Genomic DNA, 18,110 nt, shown 5'->3' on the forward strand with positions numbered 1-18,110 from the left:
CAAAGAGAGAAATATTTAGACATACTTTTGTATAGAAGCAGAAGCAGAAGCAGAAGCAGAAGAAGAAGAAGAAGAAGAAGAAGAAGAAGAAGAAGAAGAAGAAGAAGGGCTGGGAAGGTGGCTCAGTGGTAGAGCACTTGCCTTGCATGCATGAGGCCCTGGGTTCGATTCCTCAGCACCACATAAGTAAAAAAAAAAAAAAAGCTGGAAGTGGAATTGTGGCTCAAGTGGTAGAGCGCTAGGCTTGAGCTGAAGAGCTGAGGGACAGTGCCCAGGCTCAGAGTTCAGGCCCACGACCAGACCCAAAAAAAAGAAGAAGAAGAAGAGGAGGAGGAAGTGGAAGAAGAGGAGGAGGAGGGGTTGGAGGCAGTAGGTAGAGTGTCAGCCAATGAGCAAAGCATCAGGTACTGAGTTTGAGTCCAAGTCTTGGAATGACAACAACAAACACACACAAAAGGGCTGGGAAGGTGGCTCAGTGGTAGAGCACTTGCCTTGCATGCATGAGGCCCTGGGTTCGATTCCTCAGCCCACATAAGCAAAAAGAAAAAAGCCAGAAGTGGCGCTGTGGCTCAAGTGGTAGAGCTAGCCTTGAGCTGAAGAGCTGAGGGACAGTGCCTAGGCCCAGAGTTCAGGCCCCACGACCGGACCCAAAAAAAAAAAAAAAAACCACACACAAAAAAACCAGGCTGAGCCGGGCGCTGGTGGCTCACGCCTGTAATCCTAGCTACTCAGGAGGCTGAGATCTGAGGATCGCGGTTCAAAGCCAGCCCGGGCAGGAGAGACCGTGAGACTCCTATCTCCAATAAACCACCAGAAAACCGGAAGTGGCGCTGTAGCTCAAGTGGTAGAGCGCTTGCCTTGAGCTGAAGAGCTGAGGGACAGCGCCCAGGCCCAGAGTTCAAGCCCCACGGCCGACAAAAAAAAAAAAAAAAAAACAGGCTGACCCTGGACATCTATAATAGTTCAAAGCCAGCCCAGCCAGATAAACCTGAGAGACTCTTAGCTCCAATTAACCAACAAAAACAAGCTGGGACCAGAGGCACATATGATTCAAGTGGTAAAATGCCAGCCATGAGCAAAAAAGCCAAGCTAGAGCTTCAGGCCCAGATTTCAAGACTCACTACTAATGTATGCACACACACACACAAAGTAAATAAATTTGTCGCTGGTGCCCAAGGTTCATACCTGTCTGTAATCAATCCTAGCTACTCAGGAGGTGGAGATCTGAGGATCACAGCTTGAAGCTAGCAAAGAGGGGCTGGGGAGAAAAGTCCATGAGACTCTTAACTCCCAATAACATATTCAGAAAACACTGGAAGTGTTACTGTGGCTCAAGTGGTAGAGCACTACTGGCCTTGAGCACAAAGAGGCTCAGGGACAGTGCCCAGGCCCCAAGTTCAAGCCCCAGGATTGGCAAAAACAAAAAACAAAACAAAACACAAAAACAGTGCTTGAGCTGTGACCCCCCCATACACACCCATGCAAAATTATGTGTACATAAGAGATGAGGAGAAGAGATAACCGTGGGGGGAGGTGGGGGCTGCAGGTAACCTTTGCTTTTGTCCTTATACTTTTATGTTTAAATGTTATATAGTGGTTATATGCTATTTTTATAATAAAGGGGAAACAAAGCCATTTTCCTTGTTGGGGGAGAACTACCTTGGCAGGTAGAGGTCCCTTGGGGCTCTGATTTAATGAGTACACAAGATCGATATTTAATTAACATATCAATTGCTGGCATGTCAACTGATGTTTTCCCAAATCCTTGAAGTGTAGGCTCTCTTAAGTAGCCTGACTATCATTTGAAACATTGTTTACCATTCTCCTATTGAACTAATGTTGAGGAATGGACTGATTACAGATGCCCAGGTACAGGAGAGGAATAAAGGAAGTTTTATAAAAATGCCTCAAATATGACTGCTATGCTCAGCCCAGTTACAAGTCCTTCACCAAGTAAGTATTGAGAGACCCTTCTGTCCTTTTTGTTTTGTTTTTTGTTTTGGCCAGTCTTAGGGCTTGAACTCAGGGCCTGACCACTGTCCCTGAGCTGCTTTTTGTGCTCAAGGCTAGCACTCTACCACTTGAGCCACAGCACCACTTCTGGCTTTTTCTGTTTATGTGGTACTGAGAAATTGATCCCAGGGATTCATGAAGCATGCTAAGCAAGCACTCTACCACTAAGCCACATTCCCAGCCCACAAGAAACTCTTCTTTAAAAAAAAAAAAGTTTAAAAAAATTACAAATTGCCTGGTGTTAAGTGGCTTGAACCTGTAATCCTAGTTAATCATAAGGCTGAGATCTGAGGATTGCAGTGAAAAGCCAGCTAGGGCAGGAACATCCATCAGACTCCTATCTCCAATTAGAATTAGCCACCCAAAACTCCAGAAGTGGAGCTGTGGTTCAAGTGGTAGAGCACCACTGAGAGGAAAAGGGCAAGGAACCTTGCCTAGGCACTGAGTTCAAACTTGTCTCAGTGCACGTGCATATGTGCGCATGCCTGAACACACACACACACACACACACACACACACACACACACACACAATTTGTAAATCTTTTATCTCAGTTTCACCATATATATCCATTTTGCACTACTTTACCTCTAGGTTCGGGGTGGCCACAGGTATTTAGTCCTTGAACATCATCAGGCTCTGAGGAAGTGTTAGGGTCAGCTGAGTAGGCAGAAAGTTAGGATCCCCTAGTTCTTTCTAGAGTCCTAGGAGAGGATAGAGAGAAAGACGAATTCAGTATGATCCCAGGGAAATCACAACCAGATGTTCAAGTCTCCAGTGCTGGAAATGCACAGGTGAAGATGCGGGTGATGGGGTGTGGGGGAGGGGCGCAGCTGCTAGGTCTGGATGGAGAGAACACCACCCTATGCCACGATCTAGTGCTTCTCCAAGTGTGGTGCCGGCCTGCAGCATCACTATGTCCCAGGACTTGTTGAAAATTCGAATTCTCAGGTTCCATCCTCTACCTAAGAAAACGGAAACTGCTAAGGGCAGGGACCAGCGCTCAGCTACATTAGTTCTCCAGGTGATTCTGACGCACGCTGGAGTTTGGGAACCTCAACTATGGTAGAGGCCTGGGAGGCTGCAGGGGAGGGACAGAGCACCTTCCCTTCTTTGGGAAGGGCCTCCGAGGTCGTCAAGGGGTTGGTTATACTTTGCCCTGAGATGCGGCCTGCGGGATTTAAAGCAGGGCCCTGTGTCATTCACGCAGCCTCTCTAACTGGCGTTTTAGGGGGCTCCGGCATTCTCCGTGATCCTAGGAAGGGGAGCTCCCCGGCGGGCAGGGCTGAGTTCCCCCCCCTCCCCGGAGGCACCAGGCGAAGAGAGAGGCGGGGCTGCAGACCCTTCGCGCCCCAGTCCCACGCACTGGCTGCCCCGAAGGAGGTGAGCTCACACGGGGGCACGCACGGAGACGTGGAAGGCTCGCCCCAGTGCAGACCTGACCCGGGAGGCGAGAGTGGAAGAACTGCGCGCGGCCACCCGCGGGTAGCACGCGGGACGACCACAGGTTTAGCCTCCCAGGTCCCCGCCGCAGCCTGGAAGTCGCCGTGCTCCGGCCCCGCCCCGCGCCCCGCCCCGCGCCCCGCCCCGGCGTGCGCCCGCCCCGCCTCCCTAGGCGGGGAGGGCGGGAGTCTCCGCCCCGCGCCCGTGCGCACGCCCGTGGCCGGGTTGCAGGGCTGGGCGCGCGCCCCGCGTCCGGGGCAGGAAGATGGTGGCGAGCGCGCGGGTGCAGAAGCTGGTGCGGCGCTACAAGCTGGCGATCGCCACCGCGCTGGCCATCCTGCTGCTTCAGGGCCTGGTGGTGTGGAGCTTCAGCGGCCTGGAGGAGGACGAGCCGGGCGAGGTGCTCCGACGGCCGGGCGGGCAGGCGGGCAGGCCAGGCGCGGGGGTGCGAAGGGTCCTGTTGGGGCTGCAGGCGGCCCCGGCCAGGCTCGTGGGGCACCGGCCTCGAGCGTGAGGGGCGCAGGCAGAGACGCCGCGAGCCCGGCATCCGGCCCCTGGCTCTTCCTTCCCAGGCTGGCCTGGCAGGCTGGGCACGGAGGCGGTGCGTGACCCGGAGGCCTGGGCGGCGGGCAGACTGGGAGCCCAGGCGGGAGGAGTGGGTCGTGGTGGGGTGGTCTCCGGTCGGGGGAGCCATGAAGGTCAGGCGCGGGGATTAGGTCTGGAAGGTGGGGCCAGGCCCAAGCCTGCTGCGAGGCGGGGAGCCCCAGGCCAAACTTTCTGAAGTTGGGAGGGGGCGGGGGCGGTGTGCGCCGTGGGCGGAGGAGTGGGGCCCAGGGACCCGGAGCATCGGTGCCCAGCTGCACCTGAGAGGCAGCGACCGGTGGGGAAGTGGAAGTCAGGGGTGGAGTTAGGGCCTACGACAAAGTGCATACCCGGGAACAGTGGGAATAGAGAGTGACCCTGAGGGAGAAACAGGCATGTCCTCAAGGTGTGGCTTTCTCAGCCTTGGGTTGGAAGAACCTGAGCAGGTCTTCGGGAGGGGAAGTAGCTGATGAGTTGGGCTTGGGACATTTAGAAGTGTGGTAGATGGCTCTAAGGAAATGGGGACAGCAGCAGCTGCTTTAGCAGAGCCCCAGCCCCCCCCCCCTCGCCCCAAGGGTCTTTCTCACTTGACTGGTGCCGATTCAGCTGCAAATCCAGCCACAGGATCCCTTGTGTGAATAGGAAGGGTCCAGTGAGGTCTGAGTCCATCCTGGAAGGTGCAGAGGTTGGGCCAAACCATATCCCAAAGTTGTGGCAGAAATCAGGGCTTCCCCGCTCTCAAATGCCCGCTCTCAGAGCCTCCAGGGCTCTGGGCCAGAGGCTTGCTTGGCATGTCTTCCTGGGCTTCTCTACCTGGCAGGGTGAAAGCCAAGGGACCCTGGAGCTACCCTTGCTATGGGGGAGAAGCAAGAGGCTGGTGTGGTGAGGGAAGCAGGAAAGAGTCATGTGAGACCCTGGGAACTGAGGGTTTAAGACCCAAAAGAAGCTGAGGATGGCTATGGAGGTGGCTGGTCTCTGTGACTTCTGAAGGGAAGAAGCTTGTTTTGTGTGGACCAGTGAAGAGGAGAGAGTTTCAGCCCCGAGTCTCTGAAAAGACTGGATATCTAAGATGGAATGGGCTGAAGAGGCACTTAGGCAGCCTTCAGACCCTTGTGGATGGGGGCAAGCATGTCAGAGCACTCCAAGCCTGTTAGAAAGGCCCTGTGCTACATCAGTGGACTGAGTCTCTGCTGCCCCGTCCACAGCCTGAAAACTCAGGCAGCAGAGGGGGCAGGGATGCCTACCCCCGGCCCACCTGCTCCTCAGGCTTCTTAGCTGAGGTGAAAGGAATCCTGGACCAGGATAGGAAAAGATCCCCAGTGACCAAAAGATTGTACAGTTCTGGCAGCCACTGGAGCTTGGACCCCTCACCAGATTGGGGATTTTGCAAGGCCTTATAGTGTTGCGCTTAGGAGGGCAAGGGCTGAAGCAGGATCATCCTCTACATGTGCCTTTTTTTTTTTTAATGTGCCAGGTTGGGTCTTGAACTCAGAACTTGGGCACTGTCCCTTAGTTTTTTCAACTCAAGGCTAGTGCTTTACCACTTGAGCCACAGCTTCACTTTGACTTATTGGTGGTTAATTGCAAATCTCGTCCAGGCTGGCTTCAAACCACAGTCCTCAAATCTCAGCCTCCAGAGTAGCTAAGATTAAAATGTGAGCCACTGGCACCTGACTGGCTATACCTTCTTCTTGGATGATTAAAAAGACAAGTAGAAAAGCTTCTGCCTGTGAGCACTTGCAGGAGTTCTTGGCACAGGATAAGCTGTCAAATACATAACTCTTATTGTCTCAGCACTGAACATTCATTCAGTCAACAAATATTTATTAAGCCCTGTTTGTACCAGACAGTGTGGTAATACTGAGGGCAGAGAAGTAAAGAATGGATGAGGTCCTGGCCCTTGTGGAAAGACAGTCTATTGGGAGAGACAGTGAAGAGGAAACCCACCAGAATAACAAGGAAGCCAGTTTAGATCAGGAGATGGGAAATGGCCTCCTGCAGGAAGAGATGCAAAGGGGAGTTTGGGAAGAAGACCCTAAGGAGAATGGGCTGAGGAATGGATAGGAGGGTGGGGCATTTTCCCAAAGATGGTTCCATTCTGCATGGGCAAAGGGAGCATAGCGCAGGGCTTGGATTTTACTCTAAGTGCAGTGGGGAGAGTGCACAGTGGGACCTAGCTTACATTTATGGCCAGCACTCTGCTGCTTGTGGAGAGGTGAAAGCAAGTACCTGGGATTATCACTAGCCTCCAAAGAGCCCCTTGATAGTTTTCAAAGCTTTCATAAACCATCTCTCATTGCTGTTTTAAAGCTAGTTTGTGAGGTGGGGGAAGGGGAGTGGGGCAGAGTATAGCATTTCTTTGTCTACTATCTCTGTGTCTCAGAGAAAGATTTCAGAGGTTCTCAGTATTCTGAAGTGGTGTAACACTTTTAATGCCTCCTTGCTGGGGCATAAGTGGGTAGGGAGGGGCTGAGGCCAGAATACATCAGGCGGAGGACCAGTGCTTACCTCAGTAATCAGAGGGGATTCTGACCCCAGAAGCTACTCAAGGCAGCTGCTCTAGGGACATAAGCCTCCAGCCCTGCTGGGGCTCTCTATGGACATGACTGGGAAGGATGGGTGGGACTTGCTCATTCTTCACTGCTGCCTTCTCGTCCTGGGCCTCCTCTGGGATTGTCCTTCTCAGGGTCAGCCAGCTCCCTGCTGCAGTGCAGGGCACCAACATGCCCGCCTCCTCCCACATCCTGTCCCCCACCACAGCCAGCCTGGCTCAGTGCCCTCCTGCCCTGCCCTCCTGACCAGCTTCCTGACTTGCTGAAACTGGCTTTGACCCCAAGAACCCACACCTCTCCATCATCTCTATCTATGTAAGCTTGGGCCTGGCTTTCTTTGCTTGCTGTAGGGCCAGGTTAGAAGCCACGAATACCCAGCTCAGTGGGGGCCTGCCCAGCCCAGGGTGCCCTCCCCTATGTAGGTATAGAACAGGTATCTATCTTCCAGATAAGGATGGACACCTTAGCTCTCACAGGATTCCTCTCAAGATATTAGAGGGATGGGTGGGTGCCAGGCACAGAGGGTCTGAATGCCAGGTTATTGGGATAGGGCTCTGTCCTGAAGGTGGCTGTCATGTCCCTGCTAAGTTCTAGTGGGGGACTGAAGAGAAAGTCTTAGGGAGGTAAGGGGTGGGAAGAACTCACTTTGGGCTCTAGATTTGACTCCCTCCCTTCCCAGTAATAATAAGTTTTGTTGTTGTTGTTGTTGTTGGTGGTGGTGGTGGTGGTGGTGGTGGTGGTGGTGGTGGTGGTGGTGGTGGTGGTGGTGGTGGTGGTGGTGGTGGTGGGTGTGTGTGTGTGTGTGTGTGTGTGTGTGTGTGTGTGTGTGTGTGTGTGTGTGTGTGTGTGTGTGTGTGCACGTGCATGCATGTGTGCTAATGCTAGGACTTGAACTCAGGGCCTTAAGCTCTATCACCTTTCTTGCTTGCAGTTGGTGCTCTACCACTTGAGTCATGCCTTCAGTCCTGCATGCATTCTTTCAACCAATACTGATTGTCTAATTCTCTAATACTCTGTCTCCTGAGCATTTCGAATATGCCAGCCAACAAAACAGCCAAAAATCACTGCTCTTGTAGAGTCTGTTATGGCATGAGGGACAGCCTGAGAATAACAATACAAACAGTAGGATGGTAGAAAGTATTGTCCTATTCCTGTGGGGGAAGATAAAGCAGAGGATTAAAGAGGGCTAGAGTTTTAAATACAGTGCCCAGGGCAGGCCTTACTGAGAAGCTGCCATCTGAGCAGAGAATTGAAGGAGGCAAGAAATCAATGATGTTCCAGACCTAGGGCACAGCCAGTGTCAAGCTAGAGCCAGAAGCACCAGGGGAGATGGAGGGACACCAAGCGGGCCATTGTGACTGGAGGAGAATGAGGCCAAAGGGTCCATGGAAGATACTGGAAGGGGCAGCTCAGTTTTTTCTTTTTCTTTTCTGTTTTTTTTTTCTTTTTGCCAATCCTGGGCTTGAACTCAGGGCCTGGATGCTGTCCCTGAGCTTTTTTTGCTCAAGGCTAGCACCCTACCTCTTGAGCCACAGCTGTACTTGTGTCTTTTTGGTGGTTAATTGGAGAGAAGAGTTTCACAGACTTTCCTGCCCAGGCTGGCTTCAAACTACAGTCCTCAGATCTTAGCTTCCTGAGTAGCTAGGATTTCAGGTGTGAGCCACCTGCACCTGGTGGTAGCCTGGTCTTAAGAGGGGAAGCTACAGCAGTTTAGAGCAGAGGAATAGTAGGGTGGGACTTAAATTGTAACAGGAACACTAATGGCTGTGTTGAGAAAAGACTGGGAGAACAGAGCTGGAGCAGGCACCAAAAAGAAGGAGGAGAAGGAGAATGTAATGTGTCTGGTGGAATGAGTGGGTCTCAGTAGAGGCATCTCTGTTTTCTTTAGGCTCTCTGCACCTTTCTCTCTTTTTTTTTTTTTTTTTTGTCGGTCGTGGGGCTTGAACTCTGGTCCCTCAGCTCTTCAGCTCAAGGCAAGCGCTCTACCACTTGAGCTACAGTGCCACTTCCGGTTTTCTGGTGATTTATTGGAGATAGGAGTCTCATGGTCTCTCCTGCCCGGGCTGGCTTTGAACCGTGATCCTCAGATCTCAGCCTCCTGAGTAGCTAGGATTACAGGCGTGAGCCACCAGCGCCCGGCGCTGCACCTTTCTCTTGGAATATGGGTGGGTGCTCATGGCTTAACGCTGCTGAAGGAAAAAGCATTATGTGAATCCAGAGCATAAAAAAGTTCAGTGTGGGACTGAGAATGTGGCTTAGTGGTAGAGTGTTTGCCTAGCATGCACGAAGCCCTGGGTTCGATTCCTCAGTACCACATAAACAGAAAATGCCGGAAGTGGCGCTGTGGACCCAGTTGTAGAGTGCTTGCCTTGAGCTAAAGAAGCTCAGGGACAGTGCCTAGGCCTGAGTTCAAGCCCCAGGACTGCCACCACCACCCCCCAAAAAAAGATAATAAAAAAGTTCAGTGTGGTGTGATCTGAGAGCTTATGGGGTACGTGGGTGCAGTGGGGTGATGCAGGGAGGGCTGAGGCCATGCCACTATCTGATTCAGGGGCAGTACTATTTGCACAGAGTTCTCAGGCAAGCAGGACTTTATTTAGTTGAAGGGTGGGAAGAAGCATCTAGGTCGGAGGGTACCCCTGGGCCAAAAAGGAAGTGAGCAAATGCCCTATGATCTTTGTCTGTGTATCTGTTACAGAAAGGAAGGCAGAGGAAGCCACGGCCACTGGACCCTGGAGAGGGTTCCAAGGACACGGACAGTTCTGCAGGGCGCCGGGGCAGTGCAGGCAGAAGGCATGGACGTTGGCGGGGCCGTGCTGAGAGCCCAGGTGTACCTGTTGCCAAGGTGGTACGGGCAGTAACCACTCGGCACAGAGCCAGCCGGCGAATCCCACCTGCCCCGCCCCCAGAGGCCCCAGGCCGCCAGAACCTGAGTGGGGCAGCAGCTGGAGAGGCACTGGCTGCTGGCTTCCCACCGCATGGAGATACAGGGAGCGTGGAGGGTGCTCCCCAGCCCACGGACAATGGCTTCACCCCTAAGTGTGAGATCGTGGGCAAGGATGCACTGTCTGCACTGGCCCGGGCCAGCACCAAGCAGTGTCAGCAGGAGATCGCCAATGTGGTGTGCCTGCACCAGGCTGGGAACCTCATGCCCAAGGCTGTGCCTCGGCACTGCCAGCTGGCTGGTGAGGGACAAGGGAACCCGGGTTCTTCCTGGGTGTGGAGGTGGGAGATGGCATGGTGCAGATCTTTACCCTCATTTTCCTCATCCTTGTGGTCCACCTTGTTGCCTGAGCTGGTATTAAGTGAATGAAATTGCAGAGAGGGATCTGGGACTCAAGGCTCCAACCCTGGGCTGCCCTTCCTCCCATCGCACCCCTGCTCTGTGGTCTCAGGTGGGTCTCACGATTGCTCCTGTTCATCCTCTCAGGGAAGATGAGTCCTGGCATCCAGTGGGAAGAGATCCGTGCCCAGCAGCCTGTGGAGGGCCCCCCTGTACGCATCGCCTATATGCTGGTCGTTCATGGCCGTGCCATCCGCCAGCTGAAGCGCCTCCTCAAGGCCGTCTATCATAAGCAACACTTCTTTTATATCCATGTGGACAAGGTACTGTTGGTGGGAAAAGCCCAGGGGATGTGGGATGACTCTGAAGGTCTCTTGGCTACTGAGACCTGGCACTGGTATCCTAAAGCCAGGGAAATTAAGACTCAGGCTGGTGGAGCATCAGGTGGCATGGCCCGTGAGACGCCAAGCCCTGTCTTTGCTGTCTCTGCTTCCTGGGCTGGGATGGGGAATTATAATCTGGGGCCTGGCTATGTATGGTGAGTATCCCCTCTTCCATAGCGCTCCGACTACCTGCACCGCGAAGTTGTAGAGCTGGCCAAACAGTACGATAACGTGCGGGTGACACCTTGGCGCATGGTCACCATCTGGGGTGGGGCCAGCCTTCTGAGGATGTACCTGCGGAGCATGCAGGACCTGCTGGAGGTACCTGGCTGGGCCTGGGACTTCTTCATCAACCTCAGTGCCACTGACTACCCAACCAGGTGTGGGGATGGGGCTCTGAACCCTCTGGGTGGGAGTGGGGCTTCATCTGGGAACTTGGGTTTAGAGGGCCCTAATGGGCTCTTTTTCCTCCCCTAAGCCTCATTCTGGGATTCACACAGCCCTCTTGGCCCCAGCTATGTGTCAGTGCAGGGCTGGTAAAGGATGAGCCATGGATTGGGCACGGTAAGAGATGGGGGCAGGGCGGAGGGCCCAAAGGCCCATACCTGGGGTGCTGAGGCAGACAGAAGGAGTGGAGGAAGGATCAAGTCTTGCTTGGGGCTCTCAGGTGCCACCGAGCCAGAGCACCAGCTAAGGGCACATGACGTGTGGAGAGCTCTCAGCAAGTAAGGCATGTCCAAGGGGCAGAGGTGAAAGTGTGCTAACCGGAGTCTACTCTGGGTCAATGACTGAGAAGCTGCCCTGCACACCTCTTCCCTCATCAGGACCAATGAAGAGTTGGTGGCATTCCTGTCCAAGAACCGGGACAAGAATTTCCTCAAGTCGCATGGTCGGGACAACTCCAGGTGAGGGAAGTGGGGAAAGAGGCCCGGGGCTTGTCATTACCCATCACAGATGGAGTAGTAATTGCCCTGTCGGTGAGAGCCTGGATCCTCCTCTGCCACCCACAGGTTCATCAAGAAGCAGGGCCTGGACCGGCTATTCCATGAGTGTGACTCTCACATGTGGCGCCTGGGCGAGCGGCAGATCCCGGCGGGCATTGTGGTGGATGGTGGCTCCGACTGGTTCGTGCTGACACGCAGCTTTGTGGAGTACGTGGTGTACACAGATGACCCACTTGTGGCCCAGCTACGCCAGTTCTACACATACACACTGCTCCCAGCTGAGGTGGGTGACTGGGCAGGTATGAAAGCCGTGTGTGTGTGTGTCATCCGTGGCTCATCACCCTCTCCTGTAACTTTCAGTCCTTCTTCCACACGGTGCTGGAGAATAGCCCAGCCTGTGAGAGTCTTGTGGATAACAACCTGCGTGTCACCAACTGGAACCGCAAGCTGGGCTGCAAGTGCCAGTACAAGCACATTGTGGACTGGTGTGGCTGCTCTCCCAATGACTTCAAGCCACAGGACTTCCTCCGGCTACAGGTGTTTTTCCCAAGCCTCTCCAGCCCAGCTTTCCTCATGAGCAGGATGGGGCAGGGGCCACCTCAGTAAAGTACCCACTACCAAGCACAAGGCCCTGAGTAAGCCCCAGTACCACTACCATTACCAAAAAAAGAAAAAGGCAGGATGGCCATCTGCCTGGAGCACACTGGGGGCTGGAACTACAGCAATAGCTGGAGAATCCCTGGGAGGCTGAGTGCAGGCCCTGCTGAGAGGGGCCAGCCACCTGTCCTGCCTCCAGACCCTTTCACACACATATATACACACACACACACCCTTTCCTTTCCCTCTCCAGCAAGTCTCCAGACCCACCTTCTTTGCTCGGAAGTTTGAGTCAACGGTGAATCAAGAAGTCCTGGAAATCTTGGACTTCCACCTGTATGGCAGCTACCCACCTGGCACCCCAGCCCTTAAGGCCTACTGGGAGAACATCTATGACATGGCCGATGGCCCCAGTGGGCTTAGTGACGTCATGCTGACTGCTTATACAGCCTTCGTACGCCTCAGCCTGCGCCATGCTGCCACAGTTGCACCCCCACAGGCTACCATACTCTGCAGGTAAGACGTCCTTCTGACATAGAAGTCCCCTTATGGGGAGGCAAATCAGGACAAGACAGCCCCCATCCCATAGGAATCCCCAGTCTGAGATAGAGAAAAATGCAAGAAATACTACTGCTATGGCAACTAATAGTAATAGGAACAAAAAGGCAAAAGCCAGGCACATAGGTGATGTAGAGTGTAAGATTTGGGGTCAAGAAGTGCCTGGGGACGGGACTCGCAGTGCCCCCTCCCTGGGACTCCAGGCTGAATCAGGTGTGCTGATGGCATCTCCCTTTCTCCCTGCTGGAACCTTCTTAGGTTTGAGCCCAGGGGTTTGCCGTCCAGTGTGCACCTGTATTTCTATGACGACCATTTCCAGGGCTACCTGGTGACGCAGGCCGTGCAGCCCTCAGCCCAGGGGCCAGCAGAGACGCTTGAGATGTGGGTGATGCCCCAGGGGTCACTGAAGCTGTTGGGGCGCAGTGACCAGGCCAGCCGGCTGCAGAGTTTGGAGGTGGGACAGGTCTTTCCCCTTTGCTTTCTTCTGACCCCTAGCAAGATGCAGGAAATGGGAAGAGAGGGACAGACACCAAGGGAAGGGTAAGGACTTTGTCCCACCTTTATGTGCGGGTCCACTGTGTTCTTCCTTGCCAGGAGTGGCACATGCCCATGTCATCCCTGCATGTGTACACTGAGACATCCTCCCAGATGGAGGACCCAGAGGATGTTCAGTGAGTAGGGAGGGGATTTTTCAGTTCCATTACAAACCCAAACTTATAATCTACAAGGATTCTAGAGACTTGGGCATCCCATTGGGTTATAAAGGTTGAGGGTGGGGGTCTCTTCCCCAAAAGCTTTGGCTTCATAATGGGATTGTCTGCCCTATTCTGGGCATCAGTACTGCAGAGAGAATAGGAGAGAGATTCAACTTCTAGTCTGACCCTCTTTCATTTGTAGCTGGGGAAAGTGAGGCCCAGAAGGAGGCAGTGAGTAGCCTGCATCAGAGTAGAGAGAATATTTCTTCCAGGCTCTTGCCCAACTGCTTCCTTCCCTACAGGTTGGCACTGAGTGGGACCCCAAAGAACGTCTTTTCCGGAACTTTGGGGGGCTTCTGGGACCACTGGATGAGCCTGTAGCCATGCAGCGCTGGGCGCGGGGCCCCAACCTCACAGCTACAGTGGTCTGGATTGACCCAACCTATGTAGTGGCCACATCATACGACATCACGGTAGATGCAGACACTGAGGTCACACAATACAAGCCCCCTCTGAGCCGGCCCCTGCGGCCAGGAGCCTGGACCGTTCGGCTGCTTCAGTTCTGGGAACCTCTGAGTGAGACCCGCTTCCTCGTGCTGCCCTTGACTTTCAACCAAAAACTACCTCTCAGGAAAGGTAAGGATCTAGAGTCAGAAGTGTAACAGAATGGCATTTATCAAGAAGACCCCCAATCTCAGAGAAGAGCGAGGACTGGGGCCTTTGTCTTCTATCCCTAGCATGCTAGGGCCCTACAGTGTGGTAGAGTGGGAAGGAGGCTTTCTTCCCTTCCTCCCTCCTTCCTTCTGTTCCTTCCTTTATTCCTTCCTTCCATGGCTCCCTCCTTCCCTCCCTTCTTTTGCAGTGCTGGGGATGGAAATCAGCCTCATTGCTCTATTACATGAGCCATGTCCCAGTCCTTTTGTCTTTCAGATACTAACTTGGCCTCAGACTGCAGTCCTCCCTCCACCTCCCAAGTAGCAAAGATTTTAAGTGTATGCCCCCTGATCCGTACTGTTATCTTTTTTAAAGTGCCTTGAACCTACTGTTTGACTTAATCCTAAAGTTAGGAGTTAAGAGATTGCTACTTTTGTTTTATATAACTAACCATTTTATAGACACAGGCTGTCTTTTTGATTAACCCAAGGTCACACCACAAGATAGGCTATAGTAGTGGTAGGGTTGGGATAGGAACTGGAGTTTCCAGCTTTGACTTTGGGAATCTAGCCTCCATGAGATACTTACTGCCTGCTCTCTATCCCTAGATGATGCTAGCTGGCTGCATGCAGGACCACCCCACAACGAGTACATGGAACAGAGTTTCCAGGGGCTGAGTGGCATCTTGAACTTGCCTCAGCCAGAGCCTATGGAGGAGGCTGCACGGCGGCACAAAGAGCTCACAGGTCCTGCACTCGAGACCTGGACAGATGGGGAAATGAGTGGCTTCTGGTCTGTGGCGGGACTATGTGCCATGGGCCCCTCCTCCTGCCCTTCCCTGGAGCCCTGCAGACTGACCAGCTGGAGCTCTCTGTCTCCTGACCCCAAATCAGAACTGGGGCCTGTCAAAGCGGATGGGCGACTCAGGTAGCAGGCCCCAACCAACACACCCGGAGGACCCGGGGAATTGCACCTTACAGACAATGGAGGGATGTCCTCTCCCACAGCCAGAACCAGAGGCCTAGGCAGTATACCCATTCAGCCATCAAGAGCCACACCCACAGCAGGGAAAGTGGGCGCACACTCACTACTGCTCATGGCTCTGCTAGGGACCAGAGCTTCAGTGGGAACTCCAGGAGGATGCTCCAGCAGCGCTCCACGCCGGCTCTTCCTCTCCCTCCTAATTTGTACTTGTTTTTTTTATTTAAAATGGGTGGGGGGAGGAACTAGAAACAAAATATGTGCAATAAGGCTCAGAGCAGCCCCCAGGAAGGTGGTCATGGCTGCAGGGAGGAGGGCCTACTTCACCCATCTGCCTCTGCTCTGGGAAGGCTGGGTCTGCCTTGCTCTCTTGGGCCTGTGGTGCTCAGGGCTGTGGCTCTGCTGGTACAAGTGCCCTGCCAGGCTCAGGCCTAGAAACAAGTCATTTGGGGGCCAATGTAGAGCTGGGCTTTAATGGGACAGCCTCTCCTCTGGTAGCCAGGGGGCCCTAGAGCGGGGTGGGGCTGGCTCTCAGGCTTTTCAGCCCACCCTGCCCCATGCCAGGAAAAAGGTGAGGCATCCAGGCCTACTGAGACACGCAGTTTCCCAGGTACTCCTAGGTATGCCCTGCACAGGTGAGCCTCACAAGCAGTATAGGAAGACTGTTAGGGCGCTCAGAAGAACCTGGAGTTCGCATTGTGCCTGAAGTGTGGTGTGGAGTCTGAAATATGCAACAGAGGAAATATATCTCTATCTCTCTAAGCTGGGCCTCTTGTGTTTTTCTACCTGAGTGTTCGTGAACCATTGTTCCTTGGGGCTACATGGGAGTTTTGTGAGTTGGTTTTTTATGCTGGTACTGGGGCTTGAACTCAGGGCCTAGGTACTATCCCTATGCTTCTTTTGCTCAAGGTAAGGACTCTACCACTTGAGCCACACTACCACTTTTGGCTTTTTCTGAGTAGTTTATTGGAGATAAAGAGTCTCACAGACTTTCCTGCCTGGGCTTAGTTTTGTACTGCAATCCTCAGATCTTAGCCTCCTAAATAGCTAGGATTACAGGCATGAGCCACTGGTGCCTGGTAGGTTTTACACTCTTGCTTGGCTTTTTTGCTCAAGGCTGGAGCTCTACCATATGAGCCATAGCTCTACTAGATTTTGCTAGTTAGTTGGAGATAAGAGTCTCTTGGGTTTTTCTGCTTAGGCTAGCTTCAAACTTCAGTCCTCATGTCAGCCTCCTGAGTTGCTAGGATTATAGGCCTGAGCACCCAGCCACCTAGGGATTTTCACTGGTACTATTTTGATAGAAAAACAAATGCAAGCTAGGTGCAAGTGGCTCACACCTGTAATCCTAGCTACTCAGGAAGCTGAGATCTGAGGATCAGGGTTCAAAGCCAGCCTGGGCAAGAAAGCCAGTGAGACTCTTATCTCCAATAAACCATTAGAAAACCAGAAGTGGCGCTGTAGCTCTAGTGGTAGAGTGCTCCCCTTGAGCTAAAGAGCTCAGGGACAGCGCCCAGGCCCCGCGACTAACAAAAAGAAAAGCAAATGCGGAAACAGTTGAGAATCTATCCAGGAATCAGAAGGAATGGAAAACCTCTCAAGAACTGTGACCCTGCCACTGAGCCAGGTTGCTTCCTACCCCAGCCCCACCTTTGAGGTATCCCCAAGAATAGTGACTATCAGACATGGTCTGCTAGTTACCACCAGAACATGTATCGGTAAAGCAGGGATGAGCGCTCTAGTCACTGTCCTGGGACCTGGGAGAGGTAACCCTAAAATGTTTAGCACCTTCTCTCCCTTTCTCAGATCCCTAGCTGCCTCAGAATTTGTTCTGTGTACCTACCTTACATGGTGTGGGAGCAAGAATGAGGTTTGTAGATACCAAAAATTGCCCTATCAGCTAGACACTGGCTTCATTTCAGCTCAACTCAGTTCGGCTAGGGAATAAAAGGCTGCCCCCATCAAGATTTCCAAGTTGCCAGAAGAGGGAGCCCCTGACTTCCACTAACAGCACAAGGTGTTTCATAGCCATTGCTCAGATCTGGCTACCAGTCTCAGTCCTCACAACCCTCAGAGGCAGGCACTTTTAAGATCTTTGTGTAGCTGATCAGAACACACATTAAGAGCTGTGATATGTTGGGGATGGTGAGAGCATGTTTCAGAGGGAGGCAAGAGGAAGAGCCCCTCTCACTGAGCACTCTTCTCAGTGCATGGCTGAACATGTAGCCAGGAAGAACTAAGAGTAAGAGTACCCAAGTGTTTTGGTCCCAAAGTGAAGATGGTTATTTTTCCCCTCATTTAGTGAGTATTTGTGGTTGTACTCTAGTCTACAATGTTGAAGGTTTTGTTTCCCAACATCAACTTTTAGGTCAATAAAAAGAAAAACTGAGCCAGGTATTGGTGGTTTATGCCTGTAACCGTGGCTATTCAAGAGACCTGATTGTGGTTCAAAGCCAGCCTGAACAAGAAAGTTTGTGAGACTCTAATCTCCAACTAACCCTCTAAAAGCCAGAAGTGGGACTGTGGCTTAAGTAGTAGAATGCCAGCCCTGAGTAAGACCAAGTTAAAGTCCCAATATTAGCATACACACACAATTCTTTTAAAATTACTAACTGGGTTCAGTGAATACCAGAACAGGTAGATTACTGGCCCAGAACTCACAAACCAGCAGTTACTCAAGCCATGGCTATGCGGTGTTAGGTACAGTGGTTCTGAGAGCACTGGTTTGCTAATTTAAATGGCTCACACTTTATCTTCCCCTGCCATTCTTCATCGTATCAGATCCATACTGCTGTCACTTGCTGCAACTATTCCAAATTTATGTTCTTGTCTAGCCCATAGATTGCCCTTAGTCTGATTTTGTCAGCTGGAGGCTTCAACCCTGCCATAGTGTGTTTTTAAAGCTTCTTAGGTGATATTTGTTTGCTGACGAGTAGAAGGGAGGATAGCCCCAGCCCCTCTACTCTGGCAAGCTTGTCTTGGCCTTACTAAGTTTTGCAGGACCTGGGATCAGAGTCCGTGTCTCAAATTCAGAGGGAGGCTTCAGTAGGAAGCAAATCTGCAGGATGAGGTCCTCGGCACTGTCCTCTCCCGAGTTCATGTCACTGAGGCACTACTGTGAGAACTCCTGACATTGTTCTTATTTCCTTCCTCTGTGGTTAGCTCAGCCTGCAGCCATAGGCTTTGAAGTTTCTCTGCAATCCCCCAGAAGTCAACACCAGAATTTGGGCCAGGCTGGAGATGGGATGTGAATGGGTTGCAGTACAGGCAAGCAGGCATCAGAGCTACATAATACTTGCCCTGGAGAGCCTGGGCTGAGGCTTTTGTATTTTGTTACCCATGTGCTTGGTTTCTAGGGCAACCATTAGAGGTAGAATCCAGACCAAAGAACAGCCAATTGGCACCAAGAACTCAGTTACCTAGGC

General features: G+C 52.6%; 1 protein-coding gene across 1 annotated transcript; it reads left to right on the forward strand.

The window, feature by feature from the left end:
• Positions 1-3,636: 3,636 nt before the first annotated feature.
• Xylt2 (xylosyltransferase 2) lies at positions 3,637-15,447 on the forward strand. Its single transcript, XM_070028334.1, has 11 exons — positions 3,637-3,856; positions 9,289-9,775; positions 10,021-10,196; positions 10,434-10,636; positions 11,081-11,161; positions 11,267-11,483; positions 11,561-11,737; positions 12,051-12,313; positions 12,614-12,809; positions 13,353-13,686; positions 14,313-15,447. The coding sequence occupies exons 1-11, from the start codon at positions 3,722-3,724 to the stop codon at positions 14,633-14,635; spliced, it is 2,592 nt and encodes an 863-aa protein (XP_069884435.1). The 5' UTR covers positions 3,637-3,721; the 3' UTR covers positions 14,636-15,447.
• The last annotated feature ends 2,663 nt before the right edge of the window (positions 15,448-18,110 follow it).

This window comes from Dipodomys merriami, unplaced genomic scaffold (assembly GCF_024711535.1).
Source record: "Dipodomys merriami isolate MVZ:Mamm:240054 unplaced genomic scaffold, mDipMer1.0.p SCAF_19, whole genome shotgun sequence".
NCBI classification, from domain to species: Eukaryota; Metazoa; Chordata; class Mammalia; order Rodentia; family Heteromyidae; genus Dipodomys; species Dipodomys merriami.

Bases quoted from the DNA above. Each gene is read 5' to 3' on its own strand.
- Xylt2 (XM_070028334.1), top strand. From the start codon at position 3,722: ATGGTGGCGAGCGCGCGGGTGCAGAAGCTGGTGCGGCGCTACAAGCTG. The intron at 11,738-12,050 runs GTGTTTTTCCCA...TTCCCTCTCCAG, and splicing joins AGGACTTCCTCCGGCTACAG to CAAGTCTCCAGACCCACCTT. The intron at 12,810-13,352 runs GTGGGACAGGTC...CCTTCCCTACAG, and splicing joins GCCGGCTGCAGAGTTTGGAG to GTTGGCACTGAGTGGGACCC.